The 26,046-nt window shown below is 36.6% G+C and overlaps 1 protein-coding gene across 6 annotated transcripts in view; it reads right to left on the minus strand.

The window, feature by feature from the left end:
* The window catches only part of PDLIM5 (PDZ and LIM domain 5), a gene marked incomplete at its 5' end in the record, with an annotated part of 212,340 nt that overhangs the window by 57,644 nt on the left and 128,650 nt on the right, over positions 1–26,046 (minus strand). For 2 of the 6 annotated variants that reach the window (XM_081109307.1, XM_081109305.1), the window contains 3 exons: positions 18,275–18,311; positions 18,929–19,101; positions 19,366–19,383. In XM_081109307.1, coding sequence (XP_080965433.1) covers positions 18,275–18,311; positions 18,929–19,101; positions 19,366–19,383 — 228 coding nt within the window. Of the gene's footprint in view, positions 1–16,616; positions 17,728–18,274; positions 18,312–18,928; positions 19,102–19,365; positions 19,384–26,046 lie in introns of those variants that run through there. The other 4 variants (XM_081109306.1, XM_081109308.1, XM_081109310.1 and 1 more) reach the window with 3 other exon arrangements.

Consider the following 26,046-nt stretch of genomic DNA (forward strand, 5'->3'; position numbering starts at 1 on the left):
CCCAAGAGAGAATTATGGAGGAGGAAAAATAGTTTTCCTCTACCCTTCTGAGTTCTTAGAGGAGGCCCTTGTAATGAAAGACAGATTACCAAGAGGAAAACAAAAGTTAATTAACATGTGTACCTCATGCATATGTGGGAGATCCCAGGGAAAAATGAATAACTCCCCAAGGTGGCTTAGAATCCAGATTTAAATACCTTCTTCCTAGGGAAAGGGGACGGGATATGGAGGCCTCTTAGAGGAGAGTACATGATTTTTTGGAAAGATGAATGGGGGTGGGGAGGGATAGTTTGTAACAAAGTTTGGGTGTGATGTCAACTTCTAGTCTCCTGTCCTGTGACAGGAGCCAGTCTTCACTGGCTGATGAAACTTTTCCCATCGAGGGAACCTATGACATTTAAGCTCCTTTTTGGGGGTCCAATTTTAGGCAGATCAGGAGACTTCAGTGAAAACCTCTCCTTGCATTTGCTGTTTTTCAAGCATCTGCAGCTGAAGATCATCAATATAATAACACAGCATATGTTGGGATGGCATGTTCTCTGACCTTCAGAATAAACCAACAAAAGCTTGTTTCCTCTCTTAGATGATTTGCCACAGTAGCGTTATTCTGGAGACAGTATTCTGACCAGACCTTCCTGGGAGTGGTCATAACATATCCTGTGCTTGTATAAAGGTGTGGGCCATACCACTAAATAAATCAGGGTCAGTTTTCTCATCTTGTGGAAAGGGAGATAAAGTTATGATAGTTTATCTCCCTTTCCACGGGTTTCCTGTGGGTTTGTGTCTCTGCTGTGGCCCTGGTGGACCCAGCACTGCCGTGACCGTGGGGCTTGGGGCTGCTGGGTGCCAGGCCCCACTGCAGGCTTGTGTCTCTGCTCCTCCAGCTAACTGCAGCAGCAACGAAGCAGGCCCAGAGGCCCTCCGTGGGCAGGATGGGTGGAACACCTGTGTTGTCACCATGGCAACGACACAAGCATCCCAGCCCAGCCGCCGCCATCTTTGTCAAGGAGTGACAATCAATTTGCATATGCCCTCCTTATTGGCTGTGGGCGTCACCATCTTTGTTGCAGAGTGATGGCTAATTTGCATATTGCTCTTTTACTATATAGGACTAGAGGCCCGATGCACGAAATTCGTGCGCGGGATGGGGGGGAGGGTCCCCTCAGCCCAGCCTGCACCCTCTCCAATCCAGGACCCCTCGAGGGAACTCTGACTGCCAGTTTAGGTCCAATCCTAAACCGGCAGTCGGACATCCCTCTCACAATCCTGGACCACTGACGCCTAACTACTCACCTGCCTGCTGTTCTGGTCGCCCCTAACTGCCCCCCTGCCAGCCTGATCACCCCTAACTGCTTCTGCCTGCCAGCCAAATTGCCCCCAACTTCCGCCCTTGCCAACCTGGTTGCCCCCAACTGCACCCCCCGCCAGCCTGGTCGCCCCAAGCAGCCTTCTGCTCGATCATTTGGTCGCCCCTCACTGCCCCACCTGCCGGCCTGGTCACCCCACACAGCCTGCTGCTCGGTTGTTTGGTCGTCCCTCACTAACTCCTCTGCCAGCCTGGTCATCCCACGCAGCCTGTTTGGTCATCCATTCAGTTGCGACGGTCACTTAGGCTTTTATATAGATAGATAGATAAGAACAGGTAAGAAAAGGGAGTTGAAGTTGAGTCTGCTAACTCCTCCAGGAACTATGTTGACTGAAAAAATGAGAGCTACTTGAGAATAAAGCTCATGTAACTCATGAAACTCCTTCAAAAGCCAGATTTCCAATTTCTAAACAAATACACTTGGGAGATTTCCCACATGTGACACACTTATCACCTATTCCTTTGCTTAGCCAATCTTTAAAAATACTAGGCTTAAGAAAATCTTACCTCATTTAATATGGAACAGACATTAATATCGACTCCCATTCCCTAACATTTATTCTTTTTAGGGTTCGAGGAAGCTCTGATAAGTAGCACCTCTGCAGCAGGCAGACTTTTTGCTTTGTCTATTACATAAGTGAGCTTTCATTTCTCACCAGAGAAGTATGCAGGCTTTCTCCTTCCCAGATACATCTGGAGATTTGGGCTTGCAGCCTTTTGGCCTGTGCTTCTCAGGAAAAATTAACAAAGAACTATTTTTGCATTATCTTTCACTACAACTGTGTCTTTCTTTGCTTTTCAGTGGAGAACCATGTGAGCAATCTGTCCAGGTTAAAAGCAGCATGAAGTTGCCCATCTCACTACCTTACTGTTCTGACCACTCTGCAGGGCCAGCGAGAGGAACTGTCCTTCCCTTCAGCTCCACAGTCCCAACAACAGTCAGATAGCAACATCCTTATGCTGTGTACTCCATCTCCTCCCTTTTTCTCAGAGGCCTCAATTAGTCTATCTCCATTTCCCTTGCATTTTCCATCTCTCTTTCTCCACTGCATGCTTTGCCTCTCTATTCAAAAATGCTCTAGTTTCTCTTAAAAACAAAAAGAGCAGAACTGCCATTGCCTTCTACTTCCCTATTCTGCCTAACATCCAAACTCCATTAAAGAGTAGTTTACTCATGTAGTCTCCATTTCCTCACCTGTGTGCCACTCTTCAACTTCATTCCCCAACCTCTAAAAAACCATATTCTTGCTGAGGTCACTAATGGCTTCTTTGTGGCTAAATTCAATGGCATTTTCATTTTATTGTGGTAAAAAAATACATACAACAAAAATGTTCCATCTTAACCATTATTATTAGTAGTATTCACATTGTTGTACAACAAATCTCCAGAACTTTTTCATCTTGCAAATCTAAAACTCTATACCCATTAAACAACCAGGCCGATGGGGGAGGGGGAGGGAATGGAGGCAGTTGGGGGTGACCAGGCTGGCGGGGAGGGGGGGCAGTTGGGGGTGATCAGGCTGGCAGGCGAGCAGTTAGGAGTCAGCAGTCCCAGATTGTGAGAGAGATGTCTGACTGCCGGTTTAGGCCTCATCTCCGGCAGTCGGACATCCCCCGAGGGGTCCCAGATTGGAGAGGGTGCAGGCTGGGCTGAGGGGACTCCCCGCCACTTGCATGAATTTCTTGCACTGGGCCTCTAGTAAACATCATAAAACAATCAAACAGTGTGACTTATTACATCCCCACATGGCAAGTTTTCCATTAGAGGAGAAATTCAGAAACCTTAAAAAATGTCTTTTATAGTAGGTAAAGCAGAAAAACAATAAAACTGTCCTTGGTGTTTTCACTCTTCCACAAAGCAAACATTCATACAGTAACCCTGCTCAACAGAGAGTGGAATATAGCAGGGTCATAGCTGCATTCTAAACTTTTGGGAGTCATTGGCACAGCAAAGCTATTTATTTCAGCCAAGGAAACCTCTAATCATCTGGAAAAATGAGTATCTTCCACTGGCTTCCTGACAATAAATACAGTGAGTGTGTTCACCTGCAACTATAATTTCCCTTCTAGAAAATAAACTGAACGAAACAGTAGCTGTAAATTTATGGCACTCTTAATCACAAGCTAATTGATTTCAATAGCTTTTGTTTATTTAGCAGTCTAAAATTATTTGAACCTGTTAGTTCTACATTTATTATGCATGGCATCTTGAAGAGAATTTAAAAATCAGCAAGCAGGGGCATCCTTGCTCTGTACAGATGGGAGCAGAGAACGCTGACTGGCAGAGGTTAAAGATCATGAAGTAAATTATCAAACAGGAAAATACCACCCAAAATGAGGTTTATCTTTTGTGAGATTAAAGAAAAAGGACTGACTCAAAGGGATTCTTTTTCTTGGAGTTTTCCACTTTACTGAAGCAAGGAAAAGAGGGAAACAAAAGTGAGATTTCTGAAGGAAGTGGAACTTAGTATTTGTGCTGGAGTAAGAGTTTGTTCCTGGTTGATATATCCCATTTTCTTCACTATCAAATGCTGCCTTAACTCTGACATGCTTTTCGGATGCTGCTTTCCCTAATTATTTCACCATTATTAACTGTCCAGTCTTAACATTATGTGAACTCTTAAGTCATCTATACTATTCCTTGATCTCTTCAGGAAAAATGTAATATGGGTTCTAAAGATAAAAAAATAAGCATATATTATACTATGCCTATCTAAAATACCTATCTAATGTAAAGATTTTAAGGTATATCAACTTAAAAATCACATGGAACAATGCCTTGATAATAGCCTGACACCCTCAGTAACTTCGCAGGGTACTTCCCACTAACCCTAGTGGCCCTCACTTTGCATCACCAATTTTTTCCCTGGATCATTCCTGTAAGTGATTTCAGCTATTTCTAGCAATTAGGAAGAGCCTCTTCTATGGGCAAAAATCTGCCATTTTATAGTATTACCATAAGCCTAATGTTATCCAAAGAATTTATGTATGATAAAGGTAGATTTTCAGATTCAGAATAAAAGGATGTATTATTCAATAAACAATATTGAGTCAATCTGTTACCTATTTGAAAATATAAATGAATCTGTCTGAATGCCACTGTGAGTCCAAGTGTCTTAAAGCCACCATAGCACCTCATGCAATAGCAAGAGTGTCCTGCCAATGTTAAAGAAGAAAAGCCAAAGGCTACATACATACTCTTTAACTGAATATTTTGGGTCATGTATCCTGAGTTCTGCCGTTCAGTCACACCCTGCATTCACTGATTCATTCAACAATATTAGTTGAACTGCCCCTTCATACCAGGCATTCTCACATACTCTATGCCCACTTTAACTCCCTGCCCTCATGGAGCTTACAGCCTAGTGCCCGCTTTCTTCGAACAGACCATGAGCCCATCATAGTTTCCATCCTGCTTACCCATCACAACCAGAAATGCAATCCCCTTGAGTGACCCATCATTCCTGGACTCTAATTTCTTCACTGTTTTGTGCATCTCCTAATCGGATCAATTTCCCATTCCTCTTAGCCCTCAAAAACTCTCTATCATTCTACATCTTCCTTGCAGTTCCTTCAAAGATTCCTTTTCTCCCACATCACACACATTTATAAACCCGGAGGTTTCTAACGTTATGAGTCATCTTTGACTCTTTAAAATCCCAAGTCCATTGAGGCTTCTGTCATCAGACTATCCCACTCACTAGCTACATATGCATGCATTTTCTTGCCTCTACCTCACCTATTTGCTTTAGCTCCCGGCTCACTGCCTTTCTCTTTACTCAATTCCAATCATCTATCTTGATGACTTTGATGTTATCACGTTGTATCACTGAATAGCCCGACTACTAAATTACTTGACTTCTTCACCTCAACCATAATTCCTAGGTTATCTTAATTCTGCAATTCCTCAGCCACGAACTCCCGAATTCATAACCTTTACTTTCTTATCAACAAGTATAACATGTCTAAGATCTGGATTTTAAGAACCTTCTTTTTATTTCTAATTCCTCTGCCTCTTGAATCTTAGTTTTTTTACTATAATGAATTGAATTTTACCAATTTTATGGACTGGATTAAGTCTTACCAAATTCGCCGACTCAGCAATATTCCGTTATCTACCTCACAACCCCCGGTATTTCCACACTCCTGCAAAATACAAACCCATCCAAATCTCTACATCTCCATTAGTACCTCCCCCGCCTAACCCACTATTTTTTCTTGCCTGAACTAAGGGAATACATAGAACTACTTTCCTGCTTTCATTATTTCTCCCATACATCAATTTTCCATAGTATTCAGAGTGATGTTTTAAAAACATACACCAGATATTATTTCCCATTATTAAAATCCTATATTTGGCTTCCTATTTAATTGGGACAAGAATCTGAATCCCTTAAAACAACCTACAAGGCAATTATTGGATTTATTTTTATGTATTATGTATAATATGTCAATATGTAATAAACAGGAACAGAGACCACTGCTAATCTATGAGGCCAGAGACAAAAGGAGAATGTTTGGGGAAGAAGAAGACATGGCTATGAATTTAGGTCCAGGAACTAGCCCATATTAATATTAACAGCTAAAATCAATTACTCATATAACTTCTCTGACCAGAAATAGCTTAATTATTCCATGGTTTTTCAGTTGATTTTATTAGGATTATTTATGTAATTGCCAGAGATTAATGCCAAGGATTAAACATAATATGTGCCAGATGAGATTTTCCTAGAGCTAGTGTGGAATAGAACTATGGCTTGCCTTATAATTTTAGGAGCCATATTATACAACTAACTCATATTGGGTTTATTTTCTTCTAAAATCCATAATTTTTTTTAAAAAAATTGTTTTTGCTAACTTTATCTCCCCCTCCCCTTATGTCCCACAAAAGTTAGAATGATTTGATACAAACTACATATAACCATATCAAACTTTTCTTTTTCTTTCACTTTCTCTGTTTTTAAAAACTAGATCTGGTCCATTGTCCTAGACTTCCAATATACTGGTAATGGAATATGTATGCTATTCCTTCCTGCTTCAGGATACCCACAAATGTAGGCAGTAAGCGCCAGGGCTCCTCATCCAAGTCACTGACTGAACCTTTAAACAATATCCTTTGGCTACATTTCCTCAACCTGATATGAATCTACACCTGCCGTCATTAGCCTCATTTCATTTATAAATTCGATTAGACTTAAGAGCCTTTCTTTGGTAACTTGCTGAAATTAGCACTTCCCCCAACCTATCCAAAATGTGTTAATAAAGTTGGATGTGATTTGTTTCTGTTTCTAGGTCTTGGTCATTCTGCCATCTGTTCTTAGTGCTCCCTAGCCGTGCTTCTAAGAATGCCTTCTAAACTTTTTTCCAGGTGACCTCAAATTCAAGTTAAACTTTTTCTTTCTTTGAAAACCAGTATTATATTTACCTGTTCCCAGTCTTCTATTTTCTTTCCCATTCTCCGGGATTGTTTCTCTCTCTCCTCTCTTTCTTTCTCTCTCTCTCTCTCTCTCTCTCTCTCTCTCTCTCTCTCTCTCTCTCTTTAAATGCACATAATGTTACTTAGCAAATCTCACTTGTAAGTTCTCTAAATCATTGAGAAAAACAGACTATGGAGAGTTAATTTCAAAAAGCTTTCTATCTGGGGCTTCAATTCCCTCCAGAATGTAAATAAAGCAAAGTCTTTTCAGTTTGGGGTGATTTTTATTTGCTTAGTTAGAGCTTTCAACAATGAACATTTATCAATTTCATAACAACCCCGGATATCACTTTAGCGTATTACTTTTTATCTCTTAAATTAATGTTATCTGGTTGTTTTATTTTTCACATTTAAATGTGTTTTGGTTTTTGGTTTTTTTTGCATGTGTGGATGTACATTTTCTAACATTCATGGGTATTACTTCAATATCCCTGCTAAGAGATTTGCCGATTTTAATGAGATGTTTGACTACAGTGCTCTAGGCAAATGCTCAGTTTGAGTCTAAAAGTGTTGCTTATTTGTATTAAAACCTCAAATTCAGCCCTAACCGGTTTGGCTCAGTGGATAGAGCGTCAGCCTGCAGACTGAAGAGTCCCAGGTTCGATTCCGGTCAAGGGCATATATATACCTTGGTTGCAGGCACATCTATAGTAGGGGGTGTGCAGGGGGCAGCTGATTGATGTTTCTAACTCTCTATCGCTCTCCCTTCCTCTCTGTAAAAAAATTAATAAAATATACATATTTTTAAAAAACTCTCAAATTTATCCATTATCTAAGCAGTGATATACAACTACTTGAAGCCATTAAAATCTTTCAGAAATATTCTCAAACACTTTTTTTCTTATGAACTACTTAGGATATTGGGATAAAAAATTAAAGTATGTCAAGACAAAATAAATGTGTGCCACTAACTCAAAAATTGCTGAAGTATCATCCTAGCTTTAACAGTCTTCTGGTTAAAGAAATAAATACAGACATTTCAGGAGTAATTAATTAGGTGCATTGGGAAATGAACACCCATCAATAAAACTGGTCATAGAAGAGGCACCCAGCATACAGCTGTTAATAGATATAAAAAGAGAGAAATACAAAAGAGGAGACATGGACAGCTGAGAATGCTTTTAAGATTAATGTAATTTGAAGTAGTTCTTTAATTTGACTAAGAAAAATGAAGATGCCAAAATATACATACCTGTCATAGGTTTTATACTATATTATGTAATATAATTTCAATTTTTTTATAAAAATCTTAACATTATTAGAACACATTTTCACAAATATAAAGGTAGAAAAACTTGAGTTTCTGAAACTTTCAATGTGGTTGAAGTAGTAAAATTGAATAGTGGCAAAAAGTAGAAAAGTAAGCCTTCCATCATGGTAAAAATTGCCTAATATCAGTGTTCCTAATTCATCTTAAGTTGTGATTTTCTTTTGAATTTAAAAAAGTAAACTGCAGGAGGTGCCTTCAATATTGAGTTCTAGTCAAGAAGGAGAGTTCCTTTTATTTTCTGGTTTAATTCAATAAAATAATTTTGTTGTGTTATTTCTCTCTCTAGAGGTAAAGTGGACAGAATTTATCCAAACAGCATTATAAAAGAAGTGTTACTGATCTGATAAGAAAAACTTCTAGGAAACTTAGTGCCTATTCTGGACTATGAAAGTCAATTTTTGCATATTACAAACACAGATCTTTGTGAAAAAATCTTTATGTGATAGTATTCCCAGTTTAATTTGAGAAACATACATGAGTATTTACATAATTAAGCAGAGAATTAAACAACTGCTGCATGAAAATATATATGGTAAATAGGAACTATGTTTCTTGCTTCAATAATTTTAAAGTACTACTCTCATAAGGAAGTAAAGTGTAGTAATTATTTATGTTCAGTAGATGGCGACCTCTACATTATAGTCACAAAACCAGCTTTTGCATAGTATAATCTACCAGAAAAAAAATGAAAGGAGGTAAATTACAAATATTCCATATTTTACAATAGACAAAATTATTACTTGGTTATATACCCATTTTTATTTTGGCTTGTGGGTTTTTTTCCAGGTTTGTGAACATACTATGCAGGATTGTGCTATATAATATCAGCTAAGAGATTCTATTTGGCTGATATTGTTTTATTTTTAAAAATTAGACTATGCACCCTGGACAGTTTGGCTCAGTGGATAGAACATCGGCCCATGGACTAAAGGGTTCCGAGTTCGATTCCAGTCAAAGGCACATACCTCGGCTGCAGACTTGATCCCCGGCTCTGGTTGGAGAACGTGGGGAAGGCAACCATGTCTCTCTCTTACATTAATGTTTCTCTCTGTCTCTCCCCCTCCCTTCCACGCTGTCTAAAAATCAACGGGAAAATATCCTCAGGTGAGGATTAACAAAAATAAATAAAGTAAAATTAGACTATTCTGTGAAAGGATTGGTGTTCTTTGTTTTGGGACAAATTCAATTGTTAAATTCTTACCTCATGAAAATACGTAAGAATATGAGACTAGGGAATGATTTGTGATTTCTTTGCATAGCTTATAAAGGATAGTAATTTTAGGTAACTTACTCAAATGGCATGAGTCTTAATTAGGGTATGCAACAAGAGCGCAATACATTTGTAAAACACAGCAATAACAACGACATGGCACAGGTCAGCAAACTGTGTCTTCATTCACTTATCTTATGTGGGTTGTATGTTATTTGTGAAAAGCCACAAATTTTTAAAAACTTACTGTAAAAAGAGTATGTTTAGAAATATTTATGTAGTTTCTGTTCAAGAAGTCACTTAAGATCTGTTCTGATAGCCTTCAGTTAGAAATCATGCGGGCATTATTTAGTGCTATGGGACAGCCTGTAAGAGGATATTTTTTCCCCATAACTGTTTCAGTTTTGTGTAATGTAACTGGTGACTGGATTAGAACCATTTTTCTACTGAAAGGATAGGCAGTCACTTCTCCCTTGATGAGTATTTTAAATCTTTGAAAATTGCAAATCCGTATCATATAAAAAATCAGAAACTATCATTTTTTCTTTCACAATAGATGTAGAACCTATCATTTCTTAAACAAGATTTAAAAGACATAAAAAGTATGTTTTCATCATGATAATATACATTTTTGCTAAATAAAAATTCTACCATATACTTATTTATATAGACCTATCTAAGCATGAAAAAATTTAATCTAATCTGCTTATTAGATAAATATTTTCCTATGTAGTAAAAACTCTTAAAAGGGTGAGATAAAAAAAAATCACCATTTAATTTAAAATAAATTGTATGATGCTTGACAATGATGTATTTTATTTTACTTTAAATATATTTTTATTTATTTCAGAGAGGAAGAAAGAGGGAGAGAAACATCAATGATGAGAGTGAATCATTAATCGTCTGCCTCCTACACACCCCCTATTCGGGATCGAGCCTGCAACCCGGGCATGTGCCCTTGACCGGAATCAAACCTGGGACCCTTCAGTCCCCAGGCTGACGCTCTACCCACTGGCTAGGGCATAATGTATTTTACAAACATGTTTTTTTAACCCTTACCTGAGAATATGTTTTATTTTTTATTTTATTGATTTTTTTAAAGACAGAGGGAGAAAGGAAAACATCGATATGAGAGAGAAATATCCATCAGTTGCCTCCTTTACACACCCTGACTGGAGACTGAACAGGGTCGAAGTATATGTTTTTAAAAGAATTATCTTTTAATGAATTTTTTTAAGGCCTCCCATAATTCTCTATGCTGGTGTGCCATATATTATTAATTAGCTTTCCATTATTAGTAGGTTACTAATAATATGGCTGTTGTAAAATAGACTCAATTTCAAACATTTCCTTGAAATGATAAAATTATTTGTATTGGTTTATCCAATCAGAGCACTAAACTTCTCATATACTTGTTTCTAAAATGAGTCATGTATTGTCTCCTCTCAGGAGTCACTGGGCTATTCATGTTGAAAGAGACAAAAAACACAAAGAAAGATGAATCCAAAAACAAAATTTCATTTAATTTTTTAAAAAGTCTTCCATGACTATTTAACAAACAGATACCATCAGGGGAAATGTGTCAACGTTTGGCAATTAGGTTGCACAAAGCACAACAATTCTCCTTTTAAACAACGTAGGTATTATTCCACTTTACTTTCAGTGTAGATATTAATGTGTTGGCATTTTAATGAAAATTTGACTTTATACGGAATTTATATTCAACTAAAAGTTGTGTATACTGTGCTGTAAACAAGTTCCTTAAAATTCAACAATTAAGGGATTGGAGAAATATGCAATTATGCACCAGTAGAGCCTTTTTTTAGTGCTAGCTAGTGCCCAATATGGTGGGATAACTAAAATCCTTGTGTTCAAAGAGCTTATATACTCAGGTTAGGGAGACAAATACCTGCCCCCAAAGTAAGAAAAGAGGCACCAGAGCAGAGGAACAATGCTTCCAACTAAGTCCAAGTCAGTGATTCTACTTAAGGAAAACTTGTTTTACATGCTAATACACCAAACGGAGTATTAGTATGGAAAGGCAGCTGGAGTTATGAACTAAATTGTGTGCAATGCCCCACCTCTCAATTCATATGCTGAAAGCCTAACCCCAAAGTGACAGTATGTTGAGAGAGGGCCTCAAAGGAGGTAATTAAAGGTAACTGAGGTCATAGCAGTAGGCCTCTAATCCAGTAAGGCTGCTGTCCTTGTACAAAAACGCAGACACCAGAGCTCTTCTGTGTGCACAGAGGAAAGGCCACGTGAGGACACGGAGAGGGAAGGTGGCCATCTGCAAGCCAGACAGGCCTCACACAGCACCTCTGCTAACATCTTAATCTTGGACTTCTACCTTCTAGAACTGTGAGAAAATGAATTTCTGTTGTGTAAGCCACCAAATCTGTGGTGTCTTGTTATGGCAGCCTGAGCTTATACAGTACATTTCTAACTTAAGTAGTTCACCAGAGATGACTCTTACAATCCTAACACCCACTTTCAAACTGAATTTATATTTTTATATATTCACATATTATCCTATATAATAAAAGGCTAATATGCAAATTGACCAACCGGCAGAATGACCGGTTGCTATGATGCGCACTGACCTCCAGGGGGCAGACATTCAATGCAGGAGCTCCCCGCTGGTGGTCAGTATGCTCCCACAGGGGGAGCACCGTTCAGCCAGAAGCTGGGATCATGGCTGGTGAGCATAGCAGCGATGGCAGAAGCCTCTCCCACCTCCGCAGTAGCGCTAAGGATGTTTGACTGACGGCTTAGGCTCCCCACAGCCTAAGCCATCGGTTGGACATCCCCTGAGGGCTCCCAGACTGTGAGAAGGCACAGGCTAAGCTGAGGGACACACCCGCCCCGCCACGTGCACGAATTTCATGCACCGGACCTCTAGTATTTATATATACATTTCTAATATATTTCCATTTATATACATGGAATTATATATTCAATGTACAGAGCTTTACTTGCATAACTATAGTTGCATCCAGGAAGAAATACCATGCATATTAGAATGCCTTTTCTTCCCAGTTTATACTATTAGACAAATATCCATAAACAAATTAGAAAAGGAGGTGCCAAAAAAGGGTGAAAATAATATAGTATGTAACCTCAGAAGTGAAAAGATTTCTACTGTTGAGGGTGGTGCACTGTGGGTGACAGTGTGTGGTTGGCATTTTAGGAAGGAACAAGGAAACCTTTGGAAGAGGGAGCACTCACTCTCAGTGCCGTTCTCAGTGGCACACCACTGGCATTTGATTCAGAGCATTATATTTAGCATCCCTAGTCCCTCAGGAGCACTCTCCTGGCCTCATCATATCTGTGTTATCTACACGTTCTCAACGCCTACTCAGCATCAGCATCTCTTCCCAGACAACTAGAGGTAAACTTTAAAGGATGTGAAGAAAACAGCAGAGATGCTCAAATAAAATGTATTAAGTGACGATTAAATGACTAATACACTTGATTCTAAAATGCTGCATATGGAAAATTATAACATACAAAATTAAAATAATTTATTAGGTGCTGCCTTCCAGTTACAAGTGATCATTACATTTACTCAGAGTAAATCCTAATGTTCTATTTTAAAGCTTCCCATTTCACTGACTCATTCATATAGCCCTGACTCTATTTGATTTCTAAATACCTTTACATACTCATTACTCCAGGATACTTCTGATGCAATCAACAAATATGTTTTCCTTTTGACTTCATATAACTTTTAGGCTGACTTACCTGGTATCATCTCTTTCACTTATTTCCCTAAATGGTGTTTGCGATCTGAGTTGAAGATTTAAGGAGAAGGAACAGGTAACCAAGACAGAGTGAATGATGAGAAGATGAAGACAAGAACCACACTGAAGAGAACCCACGCAATCCAGGTCCCAATGGGGATCTAAAAGGTTATGATTCTGTTGCAGATCAGGTTCTCCAGAAAGCAAAATCAGGACAGAGTTCAGCATGGAGGGTGCTTATTAAATGCCCGTAGGGAATGGAAAAGAGAAAACGTTGGATACAGCGGTTCTCAATCTGTGGGTCGCGACCCCTTTGAGGGTCAAACGACCCTTTCACAGGGGTCACCTAAGACCATCGGAAAACATATATATAATTACATATTGTTTTTGTGATTAATCACTATGCTTTAATTATGTTCAATTTGTAACAATGAAATTGAGGGTCACCACAACATGAGGAACTGTATTAAAGGGTCGTGGCATTAGGAAGGTTAAGAACCACTGATAGAATGACCCTTCTCATTTGTCCCCACCTGGGTGGAAATGACCAGGCTTTTAACCTCCTTCTCTCTCCAATCAGGTCACTGCTGTTGGACAGCTCCATGAAGGCTCCAGTATTGCAGGAGGTGCTATGTGAAGGTGCTGACCCTGGAAGACTATCATGCCCCTTACTCACCCAGCAGGAGTGGTGTCAAATCCTCAACTGAAGCAGTATCTGCATCACAGTGTCCACCACTGATTCTAACCTCATATTTTAAAGTGGAAACTCAGGGGCAGAAAGGAGTCAGTCAGTTACAAATCTGAGTCTAAAACCCTGAACTTATCACTCCCTGTTTTTTGGGGTTTTTTTCCCCACTATTCTAACCAGAAAAATATAAAATAAAATGTGACTGTCTATTTTGGAAAGGAAGTATTTATTTGGTTTAAGGAATATTCTTTAATGGCACAAACAAAATGTATGAGTCCAAACAATTGTAGGAAAGTTTATAAAAAGTATTAATTGTATGCCCTAACCGGTTTGGCTTGGTGGATAGAGTGCTGGCCTGTAGACCCAAGGGTCCCAGGTTTGATTCCAGTCAAGGGCACATACCTCAGTTGCTGGCTCCTCCCCAGCCCAGGCCCTGGTTGGGGCTTATGCAGGAGGCAACCAATTGGTGGGTTTCTCTCACATCGATATTTCTCTCTGTCTCTCTCTCTCTCTCTTCCAATCTCTCTAAAAATCAATGGAAAAATATCCTCAGGTGAGCATAAAATAAAAAAAGAGAGTACTAATTGTCAAGTTCATCATTTAATTATGAATATAGCATTATACATCAAATTTCTATATATGAATGTTTTGTTTTTTCGAATGGCTTTTTGTACACTTCTGTTCCCTACATACATGTTACCAACATATACTGTATTAAATGCCTGATTTTTCTAGGTCTTCAATGGATCTCAATGGGAAAAGCATTAAAATGATTACTATGTTCAGGGCTGACACTACCAAGGTGAGTGTATATAGTTTATTTGGCAAATTGGTTGATCTGCTTGATTCTTCATTTTCTAATTTTACTTGAAAGTGCCTGGATATGATAATAAGACAACTTCCAATTTAAAAATAAGTAAAAATAAAATGCCATGGTTAGGAATAAGAATACAAATTCTTTTCTTATGTGCGTAAATATCATGTTTTCATATCATGCTTCCTCTCATATGCCACATTTTGGGCACACTGTTCTTTATGTTTTATACATTGACCCCCAAGACATCACATGACTGACCCCTTTTTCTGTCTCAGGTGATGGCACTAAGGTGATCTCCTCAGAGGCCCATACAATCTAAGTACTCCCTCCCTGCCTAAACCAAATTTCTCTTATGTTATTTTATTGTCTTGGTAGCACAATTATCTTGTATTATTTTGTTCATATATTTATCTATTATTCACTACTGAATCCCAGGCACATATCAGTGCTTGGTATTTAAATATTTAATAATTACTCATGTGGAAAAATGAATGCAGACACCTCATAAATGAATGTTTATGATTTACAGAATTTTAAATACACATTAGAAACACAACAACTGCAAAATTATTTGTCTGGAGGAAATCAATTCATTCTATATTTCTGAATAAATTTGAATAAAAACAGGGACTGCTAGTATTATAATAGTATTTCCTTAAACAAGCTTAGTTATTTTTAATCTGAATCTTCTTAAAGGACATAATGTTGCACAAAATGAATGTTTCTGTTTCCACAAATAACGTATTTTTTGAGGTAATAACACTACTGTATGGGAGACATTCCATCTTCTGACTGTTAAAAATTTTTAAGAAAAATATGTTGAAAATTCTTAAGAGTAACTTCCCAATTTTACATTAAAAAACAAGCCTATGATAAAGAAAGTCTGTACAAGAGAGACAAACAAAAACAAGCTATAAATTAGTCCACTAGTCTTACAATAATATTTTTGCAAGAAGCTTTTATAATTGTTGGCTAGTTTCTAAGCTAGGAATATAAGATGTCCCAGAAGATTAAGTGAGTTTCAGAATTCAACCTCTGACAGGGTCAAGTGGAATGTCCTTTGTGATCTTGGCTAAACATTTATCCTAACACTCCAATACAGACCATTCCATTTATCTAAGTTTATACTTTCAGTGCGACATTAAAAATACTTAGTTTTTAGCTAGACAAGGTATTACATTCTTATTTTCATCTGCACCTATTTCAAGTTATAAAGTTCTATACACAATTCTCTTCTCTTGATTAGGGAAACTTTCTTTTTATTTACCTAAAAACTCCCCTAATACTTCTTTCTCTCAATTCTGTAGTTATTCTAGAAGTTTGGTTCTTACTGAAAAATACTATGTTCACTCTACCCACACAATTAATTTTCATGAGAATTTGATTCTATCTTTTCTCAAACGTCATCTTTTGAGATCAATAAGGCATTATTAGGTATAGGAAAACCTACACCTAATTTCTTATAGAGGCCAGACACGCAGTCATAAATGGGATTGATGTCAGGATGATAAAATCACCGAAGTATATGAAGAAGAACTGAATCAGTAAAAGAAAGACATTTTAATATCTTATGAAGTAGAGCGGAAATGAGCATACATAAATCCTAGAATTATTTTTTAAATGCATTGAGCAGGCCAAATTTTAGATAGTAATCAATCACTAACTGAAATTAATGTTAGTTTCTCTAAATTATCAGACAGTTGTCCTAGTCAGTGGTAACATTAAAGTAAATGAAAAAATTAAAATAGAACCTTGAATTCAGGCAAGATCCTTCAGTAATCATTTTCACACAAAGAGTAAATCTAGGTTGTGCCATAGTCTATGATATTTAAGATATGCTAAATAATGTAACAATTCGGGGGGGGGGGTGTTTAAATAGAGGCCTTTATCATATTCCACACTCACCTTTTATTAACCTCACAGAATTAAAAAGGTTTCCCAAATGAAACGTCATGATAATTTTTTATTTTACCCAAGTAACATTATAACAAATATTGGTTGGCATTGTTATCAGCTTCAAGGAAACAGAAAACAAGGTACAAAGCTAAGTTAAAAGCAACTTTATTACAATACTTTTCCAAACTTCAAAATGCATTTAGTATTGCATTTAGACCTAATAATATTATACATTATATTACAAGACAGAAAGCATTTCTGGTCAGATATTTAGCTTAAATGTACTGCAAAACAGAGCTTACTAGGAATGGCAGCAATACACAATAGTTCATATCACTAAGTAAAATGTTTCTCAGATATCTCAGAAAGAATCATTCATATTTCAATTCATTTTATGTTTACTCCTCTGATTTAGAAACAAAGCAAAGCTATATTTTCTATCACTTACTAGATAATACCTAGAAGTTGTCTATATCCTAATTATATCCACCAGCTTAGAAATATTTCCTTTGGTAGAAAATATGATTTTTTTAAATTAACCAAACCAAACAAACAGTGTATATTTCCCCATTGCAGAGAGGGGCAGAAATCTCTTCTTTCCTTTTTTGGGGAGCCAAATCTGGGCTTCCTCCTCTTCATGTAGCCATCCTATATTATAATTACCTGCTTTAAAAGATACCTAAATCTATAATGAAATCTATTCTAATAAATTCTAGTTTTAACTCACAATCCACTCTGAACATTATGTAAGAATTAACTTAAAAGTAATCTGAGGAAAGGTAGTACCATAAGGAACTATTTTCCAAATTAGACAAGGACATTATTTGCTCACCCACCTCTGCTTCAAATGACTGACCCAATTCAACTTACGAAAATAACTCTTTTTCCAAGGTTACTACTCTGATAACAATGGAAACAGGTAAATCCACTAAACGGCTCTAGTCCTTTAATAGACTCTGTTGGTTTAACATCTGTGAGCTACCGACTAGCACAATACATGTTCATCCTCCTTATTTTCACAACAGCAGGAAATGGTTAGAAAAGTATAGAAAAGGTCCTATTGTTTTCTTATGGCAAATTTAATACAGATTTTGTTCTGAAGTTGGAGAAAAGAAAAAGTGAATGAAAAGGTATGTGCTGGCTGCTTGAGGGGGCAAAGCTCATAAATCACTGTACATTAAGAGCACGTGCTGAAACTTCATGGTGCCAGTCACGTAATTTTGTGTATTTGGGACTAAACACGTGAAGGGGTATCTTTTCCCTGTGGAAATAGAAAAAAAAGAAGAAAGAAAAAAAGAAAAGTGATAGAAGAGTCGTAAGAAAGAGCAAGAAAAAGTTTCTACACTTTGTTCATCATGCAGAAAACATGCCTTCTAAAGCTAAATTTCACAAAGCTGTGTTATTTAAGAGCAAAAGATTTTAAGGGTAGAGAGCATTTTTTAAATACAAAAATTAACCATTAGAGCCCTCTCTTGGAAACATCCATTTTTATGCCCAAAATAAAGTGACTGCAAGATCACATGAATTCATTCAGACTACAGTGTTAAAAAAGCACTCCAAACACACCCTTCCGCCTACTTATTTCAATACTAAATAAACTTTAGACATAAAATCCAGATAATATCTACTAATTATGAAATCTGTAAGTTGTATATTTAAGTTCCACAAAGGCACCACAGTGAAATGCTTAGCTTTTGGTTGCAAAAACAAAATGCCATACCATTACACTTGCAAATGCAAATGACAAACTGAGACAATTCGTGAAAGGAAAGCATTCATTCAATTTACCAAAAAAATGGACAACTTACTTTGCCTTCTTTGTATTATCAGTTTCAGCTTCTTTCACTGAAATATAATAAGCAATATGCAATATTAGTTTGTCTTTTAAACTTTAAAATCTCTTAAGCCACTGATCTTCAACCCGTGTGCCACAGAATTTTTAATACATGAAATACCTGACTATTTAGACAGGGGCACTGACCTAGATTGTCAAATAAAAAAATGATGACAGCCAACACAATAAATAGCCATCAGGTGTAAATGAATCAAAATTATACCTATTATTTTTGTCAGGTCAGCAAAAAACATACTTTTTGGTGTGCCACAGAATTTTAGTAATTAGTTTATGGGTGTCATCAGATGAAAAGGGTTGAAATTGCTGATTTAAGCAATTACATGCACCAATCAATACCAAATGGTCAAGTTGCACAGAGCCACTAAAAAAATATTTCTGTATCATCTTGTCACTGGTCATATACTACAACCAGTACTACTATTATTGCTGCTTCTACACTTTTCAATGAAACTCTCCTGGGCTGATTTCTTATTTACAGTAGCCATATTATGTATGGCATAATTTAAAAGCAAACTGCCTCAGGAAAATTACTGCTTTCTAATAACTGTTTATCTGTCTAAATGCTACTTCTCTGTAGAAAAGAAAATTCATCTAGGCATTCACTTACTATGTTCAGTCCCCGTGATCTGGGCCAGGATTCGGAACGAGCGAGACTGAGTCGTGCCCGTCCTCGGGTGCCAGTCTTCAGTATCCTCAATCAGTCTCTTCTTGCTGGCATCACTGTGAGTAGGTACATGATAAAACTCTGTATTACGCTCCACAATGTGTTTTCTCGGTGGGCTAGGATTAGGAAGGAAAAAATGAATGAAAAATTTATAATTATATCAAGGATAAATATTCTCTGCCAAATTATTTATAATGCATACATTTAATTCTTAGTGTTCCTTTTACATATTTTGCTTTTGCAAGCCTACACAGCTTTAACTTTTTTAAAGAGTACCCTCTAAAATAAAGTAGATGGAATTGTTTTTTAAATAGAAAAAAAAGGTACGTATATGCCAATATAAAATAATAGTATAAGTAACTATTCAACAGGAAGGTTACCGTTTAGGTGGGGTTTTCCTTTTTAAGTGATAGAAGAAGGCAGCAGAAGAGAGAGTTCCAACATGAAAAGGAAAAGAGAAGATTAAGAAAAGAAGGAAACAAAGAGAAATTTAAATATCCACAGAAGTAAAAATAAAACAATTTAAAATTATGTACTTATATTGTTCATGTAATGCCTGAAAACACACAGATATGCACTACATTCACATAAACACTGATATGCTGCTTAAATGTATTAGCTTTCACAAAATTAAATGATCGTGTCTTCAATAGGCCTACGAAACAAGAATGGTTTAGTACAGGCTAAACCAGCAATTCCAAACACAATTTTGGAAAGGGACAGAAGTGTTATTTTCTCATTCTTGTGTACAGATAGATATCCCTCATCCCTAATAAGACTGTGTGCAGAATCAGCATAGTGAAAAAGAGCTATGGTATATGATAAACCAACAAAATATTTATCAAAGGACCCTCATGTAAATCTTGGCTCTATGATTTTTCAGAGGTGGGATTTTGGACAAGTCAATCTCACTAGGACTCACTGTTTTCATTTATAAATAAGAATATCACATACAAAGTCACATTGTTCGGAGGCTTACATGAAATAATATATGTGAAAGGGATCTGTAAACTACAGAATTTGCTAAGAACATTAATTTTTCTTGTAATAAAGCATAAATATTGGGGAATTTACAAAGTACACTTTACCACTTTACCCTAAGGAACCTTATCAAAACTGTCTCAGTACACTAGAAGTGTTTCTGTCCAGTGAAGAACATGATAGAAGTAATGTTAACACTAGCTTTAGAATCAGGAAGATAAAAGTACAGGTACTACATCCTCCACTCAGTGTGTGTTTAATGCAAATCATTTAATTTCCCCAAGTCTAGATTTTTCCCATCTGAGAAATGGGGACTATACCTATCTTAATGGGTTGTTTTGAGGAATAAATAATGTATGTAAAGTGTTTTCCACAGTGCCTAATAGTAATTATCTCATACTATTTTCTTTTATTATTACTGAAATAATTGTTTGTTATGCATGCTCTAAAACTATGGGTCATCTGCATATACAAAGAACAGCATCAAAAGTATTTATATACAAAACTAGTAATACCTACTAAAATTTATGGTAAATTTTTAAGATACCAGAAGTGAAATCTCTAAAACACCTTTTACTAATATTGAACAAAACCTAATCCTTTTTAAAACAAACAAAATTTAAAAAATAATAGGCATAGATTACTTCATAACCACAGTCTTTGGCAGATATAAATTCCTAAGCAAACAATACTTTATCTTATGCAATTACCTGAATAATTTTATTTTAGTATTAAACTTATAGCTTTAAATTTCTCTATAATTAGTGATTGCAGTTTATGCTTAAATGGCACCAATTTCAGGTATAAGATTATTATATAATCTATAAAAGGTTTGTTCTATAAAAATATAAAACAAGAGTGTAAAATTAAGACAACAAGAATAGTAAATAACACCACTTAAGAATATTTTTTTAGCTGTGACTCAACTGGATACTTTGTGACATTCACCACAGAAAAGATCTTGTGTTAAAATGATATGAAGTTTCTAAACATTCATTTAGTTTTTTTCAAACTTTGAAACTCTAGAACAGGGGTCCTCAAACTTTTTAAACAGGGGGCCAGTTCACTGTCCCTTAGACCGTTGGAGGGCCGGACTATAGTTTTAAAAAAAAACAAACTATGAACAAATTCCTATGCACACTGCACATATCTTATTTTGAAGTAAAAAAACAAAATGGGAACAAATACAATATTTGTATTTGCATGTGGCCCGCGGGCCGTAGTTTGAGGATCCCTGCTCTAGAACTCTGATCACTATGATTAAAAAAGAGAATAATCTCAATGATTTTATTTTTTTTAAGTATTTGGGATAGAATATAAACTTAACTAGCAAGAGCAAACTATTTCAAAATACAAACATTAAAAATCAGCAAGTTTACTCAAATCTTTTTTCAAAATACTAAATGGCAGAGGCTGGAAATACAACTCTCACAACAATATACATGGTGTATAATACTTATCTATCTCCCTAAGGGTTAACTGAAGTGTGGGTGCTGTAAACATACCCACTGATTCATATGAAGTTTTCTAGCATGAAAAACATGTTCCTGAGCTCCTTAACATATTTGAAAATTCTTGCAATGAAAAGATATTATCAAAATGTGCTGGTGGTGTTAAGGTGAAAGCAAGATGGAAAGTCACAGAGAGACAATGATGAAAATGACAAAAGGAACCACTGATTAGGTACTTACACGGTGCCAGGGTTACTGAAAGAGAAATAATGCACACACACATACAAATGTGATACAGAAGACATTGATGTTCCCAGGATGATGTAAAATCGACAAAGATGAGGCCAGAAAAAGAAGAAAAGGGAAAAATGAAATAACAAAATTCAAAACAATGAATTTACATAAAGATGTTACACAAGCATCATGCTTCAAAATAACCACGTAAGCACAAACAAATGTTAGTAAAAACTAACTTTTTGTTACACTGTTATTATTGGGACAACAGTCTTATCTGCGTTTTTGTTTGTTTCCCAAAATACTGAAAAATACTTTATATATCATTGCTAATTCAAGTCTCAAGTTACTAATACCAAGAGAGAAAGATACATTATTTTTTTTAAAATGTCTAGGTTTTTATAAATTTCATTTCATTATGAATCCAAATTCCTATTATATTCCTAACAAAAGGCACAGAATAAAACAATTACTAGATGTAAGATGTGAAAACAAATTGTTTTAGAATCATTTTTTAAATCGAAGAGATTAGGAGAAAGATCACTTTTACATAATATAAGTAGTATATAGTAATAGCAAGTGTAATCACACATAAATTATCCTGAATTAGGAATTATGCACTATTTGAACATTTTCTTAACTTTTTTAATGTGGTAATTATGATGAAAAATACAGAAAGCGCAGAAGGTCATAAATAATGGGCTATTATTCAATCTTCATACTCTCCCCTGTCCATCACTACTACTACCCTCACTCACAAGCAAATCCCAGTGAGTTTAGAACTGAATTTCAGGAACTCCATAGCTCTGTTTTACCAACAACCTAATTTACCCAGGAAAGCATGTCTGATATTATATAGTAAAGGACCTAGATCAGTGGTCGGCAAACTAAGAGCCAAATATCAACTGTACAACGATTGAAATTTCTTTTGAGAGCCAAATTTTTTAAACTTAAACTATATAGATAGGTACATTGTTAACTTAATTAGGGTACTCCTAAGCTGGCCTTTGCTAAAAACATCTTCAAACTGATTGAGGTACGTTCGCTGAGGTCGACCCCTTCCAACTCTCCCATCCACACTCGTCTTGTATACTTGTTTCAGATAGACGAGTGTGGATGGGAGAGTTGGAAGGGGTCAACTTCAGTGAATGTACCTCAAAACAACGTACTTCCCCGAGGCCCGCCTGCTCTGCGACTCCGTTGCCCGAACAACCGACACCACCCCCCCACCCCACCCCAGCTTCTTCTACCGCCACTTCTTGAAAATAGACTCGCCCAGGCCGAAAACCGACTTCTGCGCGTGGGCCACGAAGTTTCAGTCGCACTGCACGTGTGCGCCCGCACGTGGTATTTTGTGGAAGAGCCACACTCAAGGGGCCAAAGAGACACATGTGGCTCGTGAGCCACGGTTTGCTGACCACTGACCTAGATTAATAACATCTAAAGAGGGAAAACCTCAAGACATAATTCACTCACATAGCCTATTAAGTAACAGAATCATTTAAAAAATATAACCCTTGAACAATGTGAGGGTTAGATGTGCTGACCATCTCCCCTGCCCCTCGCCACCCCCCCCCCCCCCCCCCCCGCTGCAGTCAAAAATACGAGTATAAGTTTTGAGTCCCCAGAATTGTGTTGTTCCCTGGTATCCTCCAGGGATTGGTTCCAGGACCCCTTTGGGTACCCAAACCCACAGGTGTTCAAGTTCCTAATATAAAATGTGTGGAACAATACATGCAGTCATCCTTCCGCATCCGTCGTTCCCAACCGTGGATCAAGGATAAGGAGAGTCAACTGAATAAATTTATTGAAAAAAATTTGCACATAGGTGGATCTGTGCAGTTCACACCCATGTTGTTCAAGGGTGAACTGTATATTCATATATTCCATTAAGGACAGAGAAGATAAAGTCTAAACTCTAGCTTTTCAACACACTGTTTAATGAATCGTTCCACAATAGAGTTTTAGTCAGAGTAACTAATAATTCAGTGTAAACATAGTGAGAATAACTTCCTACCAGTTTTAATACTAAGACTGTGAATGTGGCTATATTTCCAAACATCAAAGTCAGTTTTATAAATTCAAAAGAGGCTGAGTTTCACTGAATGGGGTGGGATGCAGGAGTAAGTTGATCTCAATAGTTTATCAATATTTATTCTTCTCTAGCCCCAATGCAAAGCATTCCCTCCTCTGCCTTACTGTATTAAGTAGTAGGGAAATAGTTTTTCAAAATAACCTCCCCTCAACAGAGTAGAATTTTAGATATATAACTAAACATTATAAAGTTCCGGGAAACAGTTGTATGCCAACATGAAGTTGGGGAGGATGTTCTGTGTGGTGAGGAGCAGCAAATGGAGGGTTGATTGCTTTCAATGTAAAGATGCCAACTTGAATATGCCAAGTATTTTCATGCATTTTAGAAAAGTTGCCCAAGTAGAAGAGCCCATCATACACCACAGTGCCAATGTGGCAGTCAGATGACTTGGCTTTTTACCTTGGCTGTGCTGCCCACTTCCCCTCTGCCCTGGGCAAGCTGCAATCTACAGATAGAAGCCTTTTTCCTTAACAGTGAAATGGACTGCAAGTTCTCTCTATCTCAGTCTCGTTGTAAGGGCATATGGTTAACATATTTATTTGAAGGCACTCTGAAACTATACAAATACAAGTGTGTTCTTAGGATAGAGCCCTCAAATGCTCATTATTTTAAAAAAGTGATATCAAACCCAACTGTAGTTTATGCATATTAGGTACTCATATAGCCTCAATTCAGTCAATTTATCCTCAAGTCTATAATCATTAAAAACAAATATGAATTCAAAGTAACAGAAATAAGCCCAGTTCACAAACAGGTGATATAGAGGAATTTACACCAAAATTTGACTTCAAAAGAAGTAGGCTCCAATCTTTGCTCTATCACTTACAAGCTGCCAGATTTGAGAAACTTGAGTAACTTCTCAGCATTCAGTTTAAATGAGAATTAAATCACATATTCATTTAGAAACACCTAGCACAATGCACAATAATACCTAATAAATTAATTCATCTAAATCTGAATATTAAATACATATTTAACCTAAATGCTTAAATTTCTTTTTCCAAGTCCCATTTTACCCCTTTAAAGTCAAACTGTTCCATTGAAATCTAGTAACTAATCAAAGTCTTTATGCATAAGAATTTAACTTTAAATTGACAAAAAATAAACCAGGGTTCGGGGATTTTTATTTCTTGTGTATATAATGTGAAACTATTCAGTTAGCAAGACCAAAGCTACACTGGAATATAGTTGCTCTAATAATTCAATAGTTAATTCTCGAGTGTGGCTAAGATATCCCATATTTCCAATTCTACTCTCTTAGAGTAATGATAAAGAAATTTCAGCACAACTCAGAATAGTTATAACTTAACAAGAAAATATTTTAAATTCTAATCTAATGTGATTTGAATCTATTTTAAAGTTAGTAATCACAGCCAGTTTACTGTCAATACCAACAAACAACAGCAAGGTTTTTAAGTTATACTACAGTGATTTCCAATGTCTATGCCCACTACTTATGACATTTAATAAGTTGATAATTATCTCTCTTAACTAATTTAAAAGGTGTATAGACTCTCTATCATCCAGGGACACATAACTGCACAGAGAGAGATTTAAACCTCCCAGCATCATTGTTTGAAAAATCAAAAATGTTCTTAAGAGACTTTACCTGGAAATCACTTGTTTTGTTATATGAATTTGGAGATCAACTCAGTATTACATATGCCAGTACTAGTGCTATATGTTTTCTGCTTTCTCTCCTACCTTTACTTTGTCCTCTAGCATTCTAGACCAGGGGTCCTCAAACTTTTTAAACAGGGGGCCAGTTCACTGTCCCTTAGACCGTTGGAGGGCCGGACTATAGTTTAAAAAAAAACTATGAACAAATTCCTATGCACACTGCACATATCTTATTTTGAAGTAAAAAAACAAAACGGGAACAAATACAATATTTGTATTTGCATGTGGCCCGCGGGCCGTAGTTTGAGGACCCCTGGTCTAGACTGATCTACATTCCATTCCTCAAAGCATTTTTTTTTAGCCATTACACAGCAAACCCCACATATATTTTAAAACAAAAGTCAAACACTAATATTTATTACTATAAAACAAGTCACCATCACATAGCAATGCAAACCATACTCATTGAAAAGATCAAATGTGGTTATTCTAAAGTATAGCTCTTTTGCAAAATTTAACTTAATTTTGCAAAAATTGGGCATTCATGCTGTTTACTCATATATAAATCACCATATTTCCTCTCCAGTAATGTAGATACTAACTTTGTCACTTGTGTTTTCTGCAAAGAGAAAAGAATTTTAAAATATTACTACCATGTCATTATATGTTGTGTCTCTCAA

This window comes from Myotis nattereri, assembly GCF_964212035.1.
Source record: "Myotis nattereri genome assembly, chromosome: 1".
NCBI lineage: Eukaryota > Metazoa > Chordata > Mammalia > Chiroptera > Vespertilionidae > Myotis > Myotis nattereri.